Consider the following 14,828-nt stretch of genomic DNA (forward strand, 5'->3'; position numbering starts at 1 on the left):
CAACGCCATTCCAAGAGCCCCTTTCTATAAACTACTTCATAGTCGTAAGCGGCAGAGATGGTTTTCCACCGAAGTAATTTTGGATTTTGACCTTTTAGGTTTTCTAGCCAGACAAATGGTTTATGGTCTATCACAATGTTGAATCTGCGGCCAAAAATGTAAGGTCCAAGGTGCCCTACAGACCAAACAATCGCTAGCATTTCTTTTTTGTTGAATATCTAGCATTTGTGTCTGAGAGAGTTCGGCTGGCGAATAAGATGGGTCTGCCATTGGTGTCTGGTCTTTGAGATAGTACCGCGCCTATGGCATAATTACTCGCGTCTGTGGTCAATGTAAATGGTTTAGTAAAATCAGGATAAGCTAGTATCCGATAGTTACACAAGAGATTCTTTGAAAAGGCTACCGCTTCCTTCTTGCCCTTCAATTGTCTAGTTCTTGGTTTGTTTATTCCCGCGAAGTCCCTTATGAACTTTTTGTAATAACCTAAAAAGCCTAGGAACGACTTAATTTCCCTAGTGGTTTTCGGGCAAGGGAAATCTTTTATTGCTTGGATCTTGTCTGGGTTAGGCTTAACTCCTTCCTGTGTAACAACATGCCCCAAGAAATCAATTTATATTCTAAGGAAATTGCACTTAGCTGGTTGTATTTTTAAATTCGCATTTTGTAATCTAGTGAACACTGATTTCATGTCTGTTAAATGGTTTTGTAGAGAAGGTGGGAATATTATGATATAGGTAAACCAGGCAAACTTTTCCTACTTAATCGCTTAGGACATTGTCCATAACGTTCTTTGAGGCCTCGTAAACTTGTGATGTCCGCTTTCGATGGTAAATGCTGTTTTGCTTGCATCACGTGGATTCATTTCTATCTGGTGAAAACCGCTTGCTAAGTCAATGGTTGTGAAATATTTGGTTTTCGTTATACTGTCTAATATGAATATTTTGCAAAGTTTAATAAGATTTTGTTTTTCCTCATTGTTCAAGTGCCCTGTTTGAATGTCTAATTTCGACTGTGCGTCTGTAGAGTCTGGGGCTTCCCCTGCGAACATGCAGTTCAAGTATTCGTAATCTGGTATAGGGACTGACTTTGCCTGTAATGGTTCCTCTAGGTACAATGTTTGGTCGTAATCTGATAAGTTGCATACTTCAAAGTGCGCAAAGCCTGCAACTGCGGTACCCGTGAGTGATAAATCATTGTTTAAGGTTGTAGTCTCGAATAAGATTCACAGGGAGTGACATCTGACCTTAGTGTTTAGTGGTATGGTAAGCGTTGTGTCTACTGGGTTTGTGCTTGTTACAATTGGAAGAGAAAACCATGTCGTTTCTAGGATAGAATCACCTATGTTTATTTTTGCGTCTACTTAAGAAATTCATGCCCATTAAAATGTGGATGAAAGTACAACAAAAAGAATTTTGGTTTTTTTGTGTTTAATTTCTGAATATTTGTAATCAATGCTGGTTTTATAAAAGAGAACGTGGACCCGGTGTTTATAAGAAATTTATGTGGGGTTGTTGTGCTGGATTTTGATGATAAAAGAACGTAAGGTAAAGATTGTCCATGAGATTTTTTGTTTAAGAAACCGACTGGTCGTCCGAGGCTCCTTGTAAAAAATTTGCACCATCATTGATGTTGCAAGAGGCAGAAGGGGTATTGTTGTTTTGTTGGGAGGAAGAATTTGATCCCGAATTATTTCGGAAAGGGTTCTGGGCTCTAGAAGAATGACCCTCTTTTCGATTTTGGGACTGTTGTCGCGTATCATTTCTGCTAGTGCTGTTGTTACCCGATAGTTTCTGATTTTGTTGATAACGTTGATACGGGCGGTTCCGATCAATCGGATTGCGATAACTTTGTTCATCATTAGAATTTTCGCGGCGACGATTATTTTGTAGATCACCAGAATTCTCACGGTAACAATTATTCTGTTGACCATTCGAATTCTGGTAATAAAAGTTCTGTTCTATTTGTGCAATTTCGTAAGCTTTTTCTATAGATTCTGGATCTCGGGACCTGATAATTGTTTTTAGTGGTCCATTTAACCCAACAACAAATGCATTGAATCAAATGTCGGAGTATAGGTCGTGTTTTGCATTGAGGTTTTGGGTATCGCGGTCTGAATCATTTGTCTTCTCAACTATGCTATTGCGAAAAAGAGTTTATTGATGGAAAGTCCGCTTGGTAGGGTTTGAATTTCTTGAATTAATATAGCCTCTGTCTTCTTGCTAGTGTGGAGACGTTTAAGATTTGCCTTGATTTCATCCCAGATAAGTGGTCTACCGCAAATGTCTAATGCTTCATGTGCTTTGCCTTTTACTCTATTACGAATAGCCCTGAGGATCATCTGGGCGTACGTGGTTTGATCTACTGACCGAATAAGCATAAGTAATTCCTCGACACTTTTAATGAAAGTTTCTATATTGCCGGAGGGAGCCTCGTAAGTTGGCAAGTGTTGTACAAAACTCATTATATCCGTCGGACTTAAACTTGTGTTGTTAATAGTCAACGAGCTGCTAACTGTGAGGCTAAGGGAACCTGATGCGTTTCCAGAGTCTAAGTTGTTCATGTTGGTGCTAGAAAGTTGGGATTCTTGTTCTATTTGGTTGTGCTGTTCTTCTTCCTTAAGTTCTCTTATGTCTATTAGGCTACCTCCACTTCTTAGGCCTAGTCTGCTTCTGAGTTTACTAGCTGCGCAAACTTTCTTTAAAATTTAGTTACTTCTTTCTTGATACTTATGACATTAGTTATAATTTGTAAATGTGGTAATATTAATTGTAAATATAATATTTATTAAGTATATTTTAGTTTTCTGTGAGTTGCGTAGATTTCTTAAAAAAATTTTTATTTCAGTGGTATCTTCTCCCCGAGACGTGTTTAGTGTTGACTGGAATGTATGCATACATATGAAATTAGTGAGTTGTTTTAATTTGGTAATTTACATGATTATAGGCGAGTGAACTTATGGCGACTACAAGAAAGAGAATATTATTTTTGTAAAATAAAATATGACGTAATTATTTTAACTAAATTTTTGTTGCATAGTTGGCGTTTTTCATTTCTATTATTATTGTGTAACATTTTTTATACTACGATATGTGGGGGCCAAAAAGGTATCGTTTGTATTTTTATAATTATTTCATATATATATACTTTTTTTTTTAGGTCTGTGGTCCAGGACCTTATCAGCGTTTGGTTATTTATGTGGGGTATCTGCTTTAAGGAGCAAGCATGTCATACGATTACCCTAGACAACAACCATTAAGCTGAACGAGAACTACGAAAGATGTGAGATCCAAAAGTATAGACGAAAGACGAGAAGATTACAAATGAAGATTAAAGACGAACGACGAGGATGAGCAAAAAGCGAGAGTCGAGTTCGATCCTTTGAATGGTTCTAAGACGACAACCAAGGACGTGAAGACGAGAGACCTTATTCAAATTATATATTGTTAAAGTTTATTTCCATATCTAATACTTAATACTTAATCAATAAAATATAATAATAAACCAAAATCCTACTTTTGGGGGCTCAACCGGGATAAGTGGATAAGTGAATAGTGTAAACCTGAAAAAACTTTATTTTGTCGCTGTAATTTTACTTTTTTGCACAAATATGACCCGTTTAAATGATTTCATAAGTGAAAATTTGCGCAGCAGCAGGAAAGAGAACATTGTTGCTTTGCACAAATACGTGTTTGAAAGAGCGGGAGATCGAAACAACCGCCAACGACTTCGAACCTTTAACGGATTCGATTTTGATGAGACCTCGGAAAATTATCAGGCGAAAGCAAGCTATATACAGCAACATCTAAGCGAACCGGATTTAGCATCGATCTGCAATGTTTTAAACATAAGCTACAACGTTGATGACGTAGGACTTCACATATTTCGCAATCTGTTGCAAAATAGGATTCTCGCACACAACCAAATCGACTCATCAGACGACGAAGACGAATATGTCGGTGTGTTTGAGAGCGGAAGAAGTACAAGAATCGACATAGCTGAAGAAGAAAACAGAATGCAAAATGCGCGAATTTCTTCGAATAGTGCGAACCAAGAACCGAAAACTGGCAATACTGCGATTCGCCTTTAGCTTCCGCGATTTAGAAGACTTCTTCTTCGACGGTACTAACTCAATATCTATTGAATCGTGGTTAGCTGAGTTAGAAGAACAGGCCGAGATCATGTGCTGGAATGAGGTGTAAAAGTTAATATTCGCGAAAAAATCTTTGAAAGGAACTGCAAAACTCTTTGTAATGAGTGAGAGAGGTCTAAGCACTTTGAAGCACTTGACAAAACACTTCTATACGGTGCCAAAAATTTGAGTGAGTTCAAAGAGAAGTTAAAAAGTTACGTCACAAAAAACGAAAGAGAAATAGTGTACGACCGTGAGAAACCAGTTGTGACCAAAATGCAAAAGCTGATAACAGTAAAGTGAACACACATAGAGTGCAGTCGAAGAGCAATTTCACGAGCAAGGAAATTTCTATTGCTAACAAAAAGTGCGTGGCTCTCTTTGACACCGGTAGCAAGTTCAGTCTTGTCCGCGAAGACTTTTATGACGAAATTCGACGTCCGAACCTGCAAAACTGTAGTGTATCCCTTATTGGTTTCGGGAGTGAGCCCGAAGCAAGCAAAATAAATCCTATTGGACATTTCAAAGAGACCATTTAAATTGACAATGAATCGATCCTTTTAAATTTTTATGTGGTTCCAATCGGTTGCATGGACTTCAAATTGATTGTCGGTGAGGAACTTTGCTTACATGCTGAGATTATTTTCAATCGTACCGGTTTGCAAGTGCGTAAAATGCCCAGTGACGACGAACAAAAAAACGATTTCGTAAACGTAATGCAAATTGATATGGCTGAAAATAATAGTGAGCTTAATATTAACGACCAAGCCAGCGCGTTCAGGAAAGGCGAAGTTCGTAAAATAATCACCAACTACAAGCCGCTTCACACAAAAACCACTAAATTCGAGATGCGCATAATTCTAAAGGACGATACGCCAATTTTTGCCAGACCAAAAGGATTGCCGTTTGCTGAGGCGCGCCTAGTAGAAGAGCAAGTAGAAGAATGGCTACGAAATGGAACCATTGAAGAGTCTGACTCCGAGTTCACAAGCCCCGTAGTAATGGTAAAAAAACGGGACGGCTCTCCACGACTCTGTGTTGATTTTCGAAGGATCAATAAGGTAAATGTTAAAGACCATTTTCGCCTACCTCTTATTGATGATCAACTAGACCGGCTACAAGATGCAAAGATTTTCCGCACGATCGACTTGAAGAACGGATTTTTCCATGTACCTGTCTAAGAGTCAAGCCGAAAATTTACGTCCTTTGTCACTCAAAGTGGACAATATCAGTTCCTGAGGGGCCCTTTGGCCTTTCGAATTCGCCTGGCGTTTTCCAACGTCACGTTAACGCTATTATTCGGCAGCTGACTCGCAAAGGCATTGCTTTGCAATACATCGATGACGTCATCATAACGGCTTTGAACGAAGAAAATGTAGTACTCAATCTGAAGGAGGTTATTGACACCAGTGCAGAGTATGGTCTTGAGCTGAATCTTAAAAAATGTAATTTTCTAAAAACGCGAGTACAATTCCTTGGCCATAACATTGAAAACCAAAAGATTTATCCAACACCAGAGAAGGTTAAGGCTGTGTCCAAATTTAAATTTCCGCAAACTTTGAAGCAACTGGAAAGTTTTTTGGGACTTACAGGCTATTTTCGGAAATTCATTCGAGATTATGCCATTATTTCTAAAACCCTTACAGACTTGACTAAGAACAATACCAAATTTTGTATGGGTCCGAAAGAAGAACTGTCCGTTAACAATCTGAAGAAGATATTGACCGCAAATCCAGTTCTAAGCATCTACAATCAAAAACTAGAGACTGAAGTCCACACCGATGCATCCAGTACATTTTATGAGCAAGAAAACCACTGAAGCTCAACGAAAATATACCAGTTACGAACTTGAGATTCTTGCAGTCATTGAAGCACTCACCAAGTTTAAAGTTTACTTGCTAGGTATCCACTTTAAAATAATAACCGACTGCAACGCTTTTACAAAAACTTTGGACAAACAAAATTCTTGCACAAGAGTCGCTCGCTGGGTCTTATTTTTACAAGAGTATGACTATGAGGTAGAACATCGATCTGGAACTCGTATGAAACACGTGGACGCCCTGAACCGTTACCCAGTCATGGCAATTGTTGACCAAAGTTTATCATTAGGTATTCTAAAAGCGCAGGAGCAAGATGAACATCTCAGAGCGATACTTAATATTCTCAACGACGAAAAAGAAGCCTACAATGACTATTTTTTAAAGGGTGGCATTCTTCACAAATTAGTCAGTGACGCTGAGTTAGTTGTGGTACCGAAAGACATACAAAGGAAATCATAACAAGAGCTCATGAGCAGGGTCATTTTGCGTCGAAGAAAGTTAAGGATCTGATCAGAACAGAGTACTACATTCCAGGTCTAAAGAAAAAAATTCAGAAGGTCATAGATTGCTGTATTCCATGTATTCTGAGCAATCGCAAAAAACAGGAAGGACTACTCCACACTCTGGACAAAGGAGACGTTCCTCTACAAACCCTTCATATCGACTTTTTAGTTCTGTTAGACTCAACCAACAAGGATTACAAGCATATCCTAGCAGTAATTGATTCCTTTACCAAGTTCTGCTGGTTGTACCCGACTAAGTCGAACGAAGTAATCCAATATTTGGAAACCCTGCAATCATCATCTCGGATAGAGGATCCGCGTTTACTTCGCAGGACTTCTTAAAATGTTTCGACGAGGAAAACATTAAACCCATCAAGTCGACCACAGGACTTCCACACGTGAACGGGCAAGTCGAGAGATTGAACGCCACTATAATTTTAGTCCTCTCGAAATTAAGCATCGACGACCCAACAAAGTGGTACAAGCACGTCAACAAAGTACAGCAGGCGATAAACTCTACGTTTTCTAGATCCATCGCCACAACGCCGTTCGGGCTTCTAGTAGGTTCCTAAATGCGTACAAAGGAAGACATCAAGCTCCAAGACTTGATAAACAAGGAGGCGATTTCAGCGTTTAACGACGAGCGAAGTGATTTCAGAGTTTAAGCTAAAACTGAAAACAGAAAATCCTATAACATTCGTCGCAAGCAAGCTAATTAGTATGCATTCGAGGCGAAAGCATAGCAGGATGGCCGAATGTGGGGTGTGTCTGTTTTAAGAAGCAAGCATGCCCTAGGCAACAACCATTAAGTCGAACGAGAACTACGAAAGATGTGAGATCCAAAAGTAAAGACGAAAGTCGAGAAGACTACAAATGAAGATTAAAGACAACCGACAAGGATGAGCAAAAAGCGAGAGTTTAATTAACTAACCAAAATCCCACATTTATTATTTATTATTTTATATTTTGCCACATTTTCTCAAGAGTGCGATCCCGGTGCCTAATCAGCGTTTGATGTGCACATATTGACTAAACACTTAATTTATATTTTGTAATTTACTTATTTTTTTTACTTTTCCTCTCATTTTATTTTCTCTTAGCTTCACCGCCATTAGTTCACTTACCTGTCTTACAGATATAATACGATTAGGAGTCGAAGAATTTTTAATCTCCAGGTACGAGTCCGGCTGCGCCAATTACAATTACATGAACAGCAGTTAATAAGGAAAGGTTAACACGCTCGGCCGCATTGCTCTGCAGCGAGTAAACAGCAGTATAATATGATTTAGTCTTAATTCGGTTAGAAATGCGTTTAGTTCAGAGGCCTTAAATTGGACACTGTTGTCACTAACTATCGTCTAGGAAACTCCTTCACTATTGAAATACATGTTGAACAGAAACTTTATTATTGCCGCCGTTTTAAATTTTTTCAAAGGTTGCAACCAGTTGCATTTGCTAAAATCGTCAAATACAATTAACAAGCCACCCATTGGGTGACGTAATGTATATTTATGTGCTTTGTTATCCTTACATGCGTTACAAGCTAGAATATAGTCCCGGACTTCCTTCGATAAACCTGGCCCAAATAAATTTCGCCGTAGCTTGGCTATGGTCTTTTGTTTTCCCGAATGAGAGGAAGTAAGGCTATCGTCGGCTTGCTTTAGAACTTCTTCTCTTAGTGTTTTTGGAGTCCATAAGAAGCACAGTTCTTGGGATTCGGTTCCGTCAGCATGTTCAGTAAGAATATACAAGAATTTATCTTATATTTTAATATCTGGAGTTCTATCTTTGTTGGCGGTAAACTTATCTATTAACGAAATGTATGTATGCTTTTCCTGTGAACAAGACATGCATGTTCTAACACATATAAAATCACTATTTAAAATTTCATGAGTAAGCCCTTTTCTTCTATAAAAAAACTTTTCAACTCCTAAACCTTCAGTTAATCCGTCAAAATAAACTCCCCGCTTTTGCATGATTTCGACTGTCTGCCTAATATGTACGATGAAGTGAAAGATGGTGGTTCTCGAACTTTTGGTATTTGAATAGGAGGACGATAAGATTTATTTAAGGACGATATAACTCTACTGACAGTCTGTTTTATCATATCTTGAACGGTATTATTATCTTCAGCTGGATTTCGGCGGGTATTTCTGGTGCGGGCAATTCTTCCTGGGCGGGGCATACCACGCGAAGGTCTAGCAGTAATGCCTTCAATATGAATGGTACTTTGCCTAGCATCCAAAGCAGAAGAATGGGCACCACTTGCGTTTATGTTCATGTTTTTTTTCAAATAATTAATTTCATATATATTTACAGAAAATGTTTAAACAGCTACTCATTGTGACAAACAATAACTATTTTAGCTTATTCATTCATTGATACTACAACTATAAGATCTTTATTTATAGTGAGCCCAACTATAAAACGCATTAGGATAATAGGATAACGATTTAGAAAAGTTGGTTAAATGGTGATTTTTATATAACCCGGTTAATATTTTAGTTTGCCGACAAGAAAATAAAGTAAACGTAATGGATATGTTGTTGCAAGAATTTTGTAATTTTTAGTATTACTCCCGTTGGTTGGAATATTTATATAGCTAGGTTTTTATCTCTTCGTTCTTTCATGTTTGTATTGTACATACGTAATTTTTAATTTGTCTTCTTGAGCATGTTGGCCAAGAATAATATAAAAATTATTGGTAGAGTACGACAACATATGGGTAATTCTGCAGAAAGGTCAACCGCAGCCAAAATATTCAAAGTATGTTCTGTTCACATATTTAACCAAATTTTGCATTTACTCATAACACATTTTGAAATATTTCTATGCAAAGTCGAACAAGTGCGAAAGTTCTGTTTTGAACATTTCTGTTGTAGTTTTTTTTTGTTTTCAATTTTCTTTAATAGAGTTGTAAGGCGCTTTTAAATCTTGATTTATATTCAAAGAATATAAAAAAAAATTTAAACGAAATGATGCGTTTCAAAGTTATTCTTATCAGCTTATCCGATTATATTGCTGTCGCGTGCAAAAGTGCCAAATAGCATATGTGTTCAGTGCATCTAAGGTTTTCCACCAATGATCATACAATTTGGGTTCCAAAAATATATTTTGACAACAAACCAATTAAAAAAGAACTTGTTCTTATAAGCAGTGCCTTAATATTTTAAAGTTTGTTGTTGTTCATGAAAGAGGACACTGAAGCAAAACAACATAAATGGAGTTGCAATTTAGTTCATGCTATACCCTTAAAAAAATCATTATAGGTTCTAAATTAAAGTTGGTATCCGACTAATAAATAAGATTTCTTATGGTTTTTAAAAGTTAGGCGTTCTACTTTTTTTCGGTCGTTAAGCACCAAACTTGAACAACATCTCAGTAGGCTTAGCGCTCACAGGACTGTTAAATGTAGGCAGTTTTGGCGGATGTCAGCTGATTAAATATTGAAAAAGTAGTTGTTAGCGAGGTTAATACAAAATCATTCTTATGTTTTAAGCAGTAAGCTTCTTCTAGTTAGGCTTATTATAATATAATAGCAGCCATATCTTAAAAAAACATATTACAGGGTTGCCCATATTCGACGGACCCATCTGAGGACGCCATAACTTTTGACAGAGATGCCAGATCGCTTAATGACATACCGCGTTTGAAGCGTCAGTCCAAGCTGATTTTTACCATGGAACAATACACGCCCCGCGAGAGTCATCGAAATGGCCGAAGATGACGATCAATTTTGGAACAAAATTATCATGTCCGATGAAGCCCATTTCACATTGAATGGGACCGTAAATAAGCAAAAAAAAGCCACCGCGTTCGCCCGATTTGACGCCGCCTGACTTCTTCTTGTGGGGATATTTGAAGTCAAAGGTTTACGTTAACAAGCCAAGGACTCTAGAAGAGCTCAAGGACAACATTCGTGAAGAAATAGCCGCTATTCCGGCCAAAATGTTGGCGAAAACGATGGAAAATGCTGCAAAAAGGGCACAATACGCCATCAACGCCAGAGGCGGCCATTTGAAAGATATCATATTCAAAAATTGATGTAAACAAATCTACTTGGAACAAATTAAATGATTAAGATTGCCAACCGCCAAATTTTTATTTTTTTCTTTGATTTTTTTTAAAAAAAACATGGGTCCGTCGAATATGGGCAACCCTGTATATACATCTTATAAAAATAGCTTAGTTAAATAATTAAAAATAAATATAATACAAATTTGTCACAAAGAGCCCAAGTCTCATATTATGATTGTAAATAAAAAATAGTTTAATAAATCATTGTTAAAAATTCTGTATAAAATAAATAGCAAGACAAAACTAATACGTGTTGACAAATTACTTTCTTACATACTTTTTCCTAATATTTTCTAATAAGTTTTGTTCAACTTAAAACCTTCATGCTATTTTTTTTCGCCGAATTTTTTTACCATGAACAAAAGTTAGAAGTTTTTTTGTAAAAATGATCCAAATCATTTTTGCAAAGTGCATGGTATGTTTATTAAAAACAGAAAGCCTCGAACCTATGATGGTAAGACAAAGAAAAACACAAAAGAAAATTTGCGTGACTTGTCGTTTGTTCGTAAGCGATGAAGCGATGATGGGGGACTACATTTGAACTATCGTTCGGATTCTCGAACAAAGCAAATTAATTTACTCTTGACGAAGAGGAAAAATCAAAGACAACAAAACGTGCACCATTTCATATTATAAATACTTTATCTAAAGTTGCATTTGACTTTTATTTATTTACAATGGTTTAATTTAACATTGATTGTGATTTAGTAGGTAAATTGTTTTTCCCTTGGACCCTGTCTTAATAAAATTGTATGATAAACTTTTTTTCTTTTTTTTATTTATACGTTTTATTTGTTTATTGAATCTTCTTCTAGAAGAGACTTACAATCAGTATTCAATTCTTAACCTATACTGTATTATCATTTTTAATTGGTTAATGGCCCTAAGTTGGGCAGGAGTGGACAGTCGTTGCGCTGTAACCGAGAGTGGTTACTGAGCCGCCTCGGCTGCCTGGCTAGTTGGTTTGGTTTTATTGATAGTCTAGCTTCGTACTTTGAAACTTTACTATCAATTTCTTTTTAAACGGGTTTTATATCCAGGTTCCTATGGATATTTGCGTTGCACCACTTGGTCCTCAAGAACGAGTGGAATGGTTCGAAGGGAGGCTTAGCTGAGGCCACCAGGCGGGTCGCAGGTTGCGGATAGCGAACGACCTTCTGGGAAGGTTAGTTGCGAATAAGCGCAAGCAAATAAGCAACCCCGGACATACAGCGGGTATACCGATGGAGGTATACCGACAAGACGCTTGTTTGGCCGTCTAAACACCGTAGCCTTACACACTCCCTCCCTCACAACTACCTATCTCCATCCTATCCCCCACATCTCACCTCGGTGCCGGACTAAGGTGTCATTCGACCCGTGCCGATAGTCAGCCTGGCTGGGGGCCCGAGTTAACAAATAGCCCAGTCGCAAACGGAGGGTTCAGGCAAGTGGCGACCGTCTGTCCTAACTACGCCTTACCCGGGTACGGTGGATCTCTGCCCGGGCGGACTATATACTTCTCCGCAACTCGTGGGACCCCATGAAGAAGACAACAAATATCCCTGCAACCGGTGTCACAAGACACTTCGAGGACAGATCCCTCGACGGCGACAGACCCCAGGCGGCAGCGCACCCGCCTAGGACTTCACCAGCAGCCCAGGCGAGAAGACCTGCGCCGCAGTCATTCCCAGCCAGGGCGCGTGGTGTGCCAGCAGGAGCTACCCTGCCAGCACGCCCACCTCTCGCGTCTAATAATCCAACCTCTATCAGACAGCTGAAGAAGCAGGACGCTCTTCCAGCCCTAGGAGAGCCCGGAGGACTGGACGACCCCAACAGGCGTGGCCTGCCAGGGTCGAAGTTAAAGTGGTACCTTAGGAATCTCATGCAGGGCATGACACCGGAGGAGGCCTTGAAGAAGGCAAAGGAGCCGAGGGAGCAGCCGGCATTGGGGGCAGCACCGGCTGGCAAACGGCTGAACACCAGCCGCACACCACCAACGGATACCCGTAAGAGGTCTAGGCACGGCACAGGGGCTAGTGAGACGTCCTCACGGGTCCCTGGGCAAGAGGGGCCTAGCACATCAGCAGCAGCAGCGGCAGAAAAGGGAAAGGTGCAGGCCAGGAAGATACCTTCCCAGCCCCGCCATAACCAGAAGCCGACAACCGCTGGAGGACGACCCTCTAGCTCGGCACCACCGGTCATCGGACTCCGTCTGACTTACGCGGAGGCTGCCAAGAAAGCCACGCTCATCAGGGTGGCCATACTCCCGGAGGGTTTCCCGGCGGCCAGCCTGACCGCAGAGGAACTATCCGGGCTTCAGGAGTCGGTCATGGACGAGATTCTCACGTCAGCGTGGAGCGGTCCCGTCGTGTTCAGGGGAATCCACTTCAGGGTGGGTTACCTGATTATCGACTGCCTAGATGAAGGCTCAGCTGATTGGCTCAAGATTGCCGTGCCTCAGCTGCGGACGTGGAAGGGAGTACCCCTAGAAACCCGCATTGGAGCAGACATCACGGCAGATTACAACGCCATGTTGTTCTGCCCAAGGAGCTCAGACTGGACCAATGAGGAGATACTAGCCTTCATTGGTTTCCAAAACCGTGTCGAGACGGACGCCTGGAAGGTCATCTCCAGGAAGAACGACGGAGCTGGTGCACTCCTGGTCGTAGGGATGGACCAGACCGGAAGGGATGAGATAGTGGAGCGTGACCACAAGCTCAACTTCCGGTTTGGCCACGTCACCGTGAGCGGTCTGAAAAAGACCAAGAGAGCTCCGGAAGAGACGCCCAATGACGGCATATGCAAGGCTGTCGAGGATACCCTCGAACCACTGAATGTGGGGCCGAAGTTGCAGAGTGGGGAGCAGGATGGACAATCCATCACCAGCATGGACATTGGGGACGACCAAGGGGATGGACACCCTATGTGATCCCAAGAGCTGGCCCAGGAGCTCCTCCTGGACGACAGCTGTGAAGAAGCCGAGATTACCGTGATAGACGGTGGTGGAGAGACTTGCTCTCTCTCTTCACCAGACATCACGGAGCACCAAACCTCGGAGTGATGGCTGCAATAAGCAGCACTCGGCTAGCCCAGGTAAACATCCATCGGGCCAAAGCAGCATCTGCTGTCTTGGCGAGGATGTTCACCTCCCAACACCTCGGGCTAGCCCTTGTACAGGAGCCATGGTGGCACCATGGCATTAAAGGCCTGTACACGAAAGACACTAAGGTAATATGCGACCCAGGAGGATTACCTCCCAGATCATGCATCGTTATAAGGAAAGATATCAATTATAGTATCTTTTCAGAGTTCATGAGCAGAGACTGCGTCGCCGTAGCCATCAACGGCACAGGAGCTGCACCAAAGCTAGCAGTGGCCTCCGCCACGGATGTCAACAACAGAGGTGAGCAATTACTAGAATTTATTTTAAACAATAATCTAGAGATCTGTAAAGCTGGTACGGGTAGAAGTGCTAGACATAACTCTAGCAACCAATTCATTTAAACCCCACATTAGGAACTGGCATGTGTCACCAGAAGAATCCATGTCCGACCACAGGACAATTTTGTTTGAGGTAGCCTTCAATACAAAAAAATGTAACCCTAAAAGAAACCACAGAAAAACAAACTGGGACAAATTCAGGTCAACTCTAGAGCTCAATCTTTCCAACGAACCGTCAGGATACCCTAGACATCCCTTGGAATTAGATAGAGCGGTAGACAACCTAGGTCACGAAATAGTGAATGCCTTTGAAGACAGTTGTCCTCTAGGCAGACAGAAGCGGGAAACAGACGCACCATGGTGGAATGCTAGTCTTGAACGACTACGAGTAACCACTCGGAAGCTCTTCAACAAACCAAAAACTGATAGGAACTGGGAACTATACAGGCAAAGCCTGACGCTCTACAACAAAGTGATCAGGATAGCCAAACGGAAAAACTATAGGAACTTCTGTGAGGCAATAAGTAACGTCAACGAGGGCGCGAGACTGCACAAAGCAATGGCTAAAAGTGCAACGGATAGTAATCTAGCCCTGAGGAAAGGGAATAACACATTCACCTCCACGGATAGGGAGAAATTAGAATTGCTATTTGACACGCATTTCCCGGGTAGTACTCTTACTACGGGAAACATAATGCGTGATCAACATAGAACCTCTAGGACAGTAGCTAGTGACTGGGCAGCAGCCAAGTCTATAGTTACGCCCGAGAAACTCAAATGGGCTACTGGAACCTTCCAACCATTTAAATCACCGGGATCAAGCTTTCTTACAGCAGGGGTAGGAACTACTCCTAACCCGCCTAAGAAGACTAATGG

At 40.7% G+C, this 14,828-nt stretch overlaps 2 protein-coding genes and 1 long non-coding RNA gene across 3 annotated transcripts in view; 2 read left to right on the top strand and 1 right to left on the bottom strand.

The window, feature by feature from the left end:
* The window catches only part of LOC128264551 (uncharacterized), a 66,683-nt gene extending 63,270 nt beyond the window's left edge, over positions 1-3,413 (top strand). The window contains exon 3 of the long non-coding RNA XR_008268746.1: positions 3,157-3,413. This is a non-coding gene — a long non-coding RNA (uncharacterized LOC128264551). The remainder of the gene's footprint in view (positions 1-3,156) is intronic.
* LOC128264548 (vacuolar protein sorting-associated protein 41 homolog) overlaps positions 1-14,828 on the bottom strand; it is a 186,399-nt gene that overhangs the window by 46,780 nt on the left and 124,791 nt on the right. The window lies entirely within an intron of this gene.
* LOC128264546 (uncharacterized) lies at positions 4,978-5,948 on the top strand. Its single transcript, XM_053000077.1, has 3 exons — positions 4,978-5,190; positions 5,436-5,574; positions 5,776-5,948. Exons 1-3 carry the CDS (start codon positions 4,978-4,980, stop codon positions 5,946-5,948), a joined length of 525 nt encoding a protein of 174 aa, XP_052856037.1.

This window comes from Drosophila gunungcola, unplaced genomic scaffold (assembly GCF_025200985.1).
Source record: "Drosophila gunungcola strain Sukarami unplaced genomic scaffold, Dgunungcola_SK_2 000073F, whole genome shotgun sequence".
NCBI classification, from domain to species: Eukaryota; Metazoa; Arthropoda; class Insecta; order Diptera; family Drosophilidae; genus Drosophila; species Drosophila gunungcola.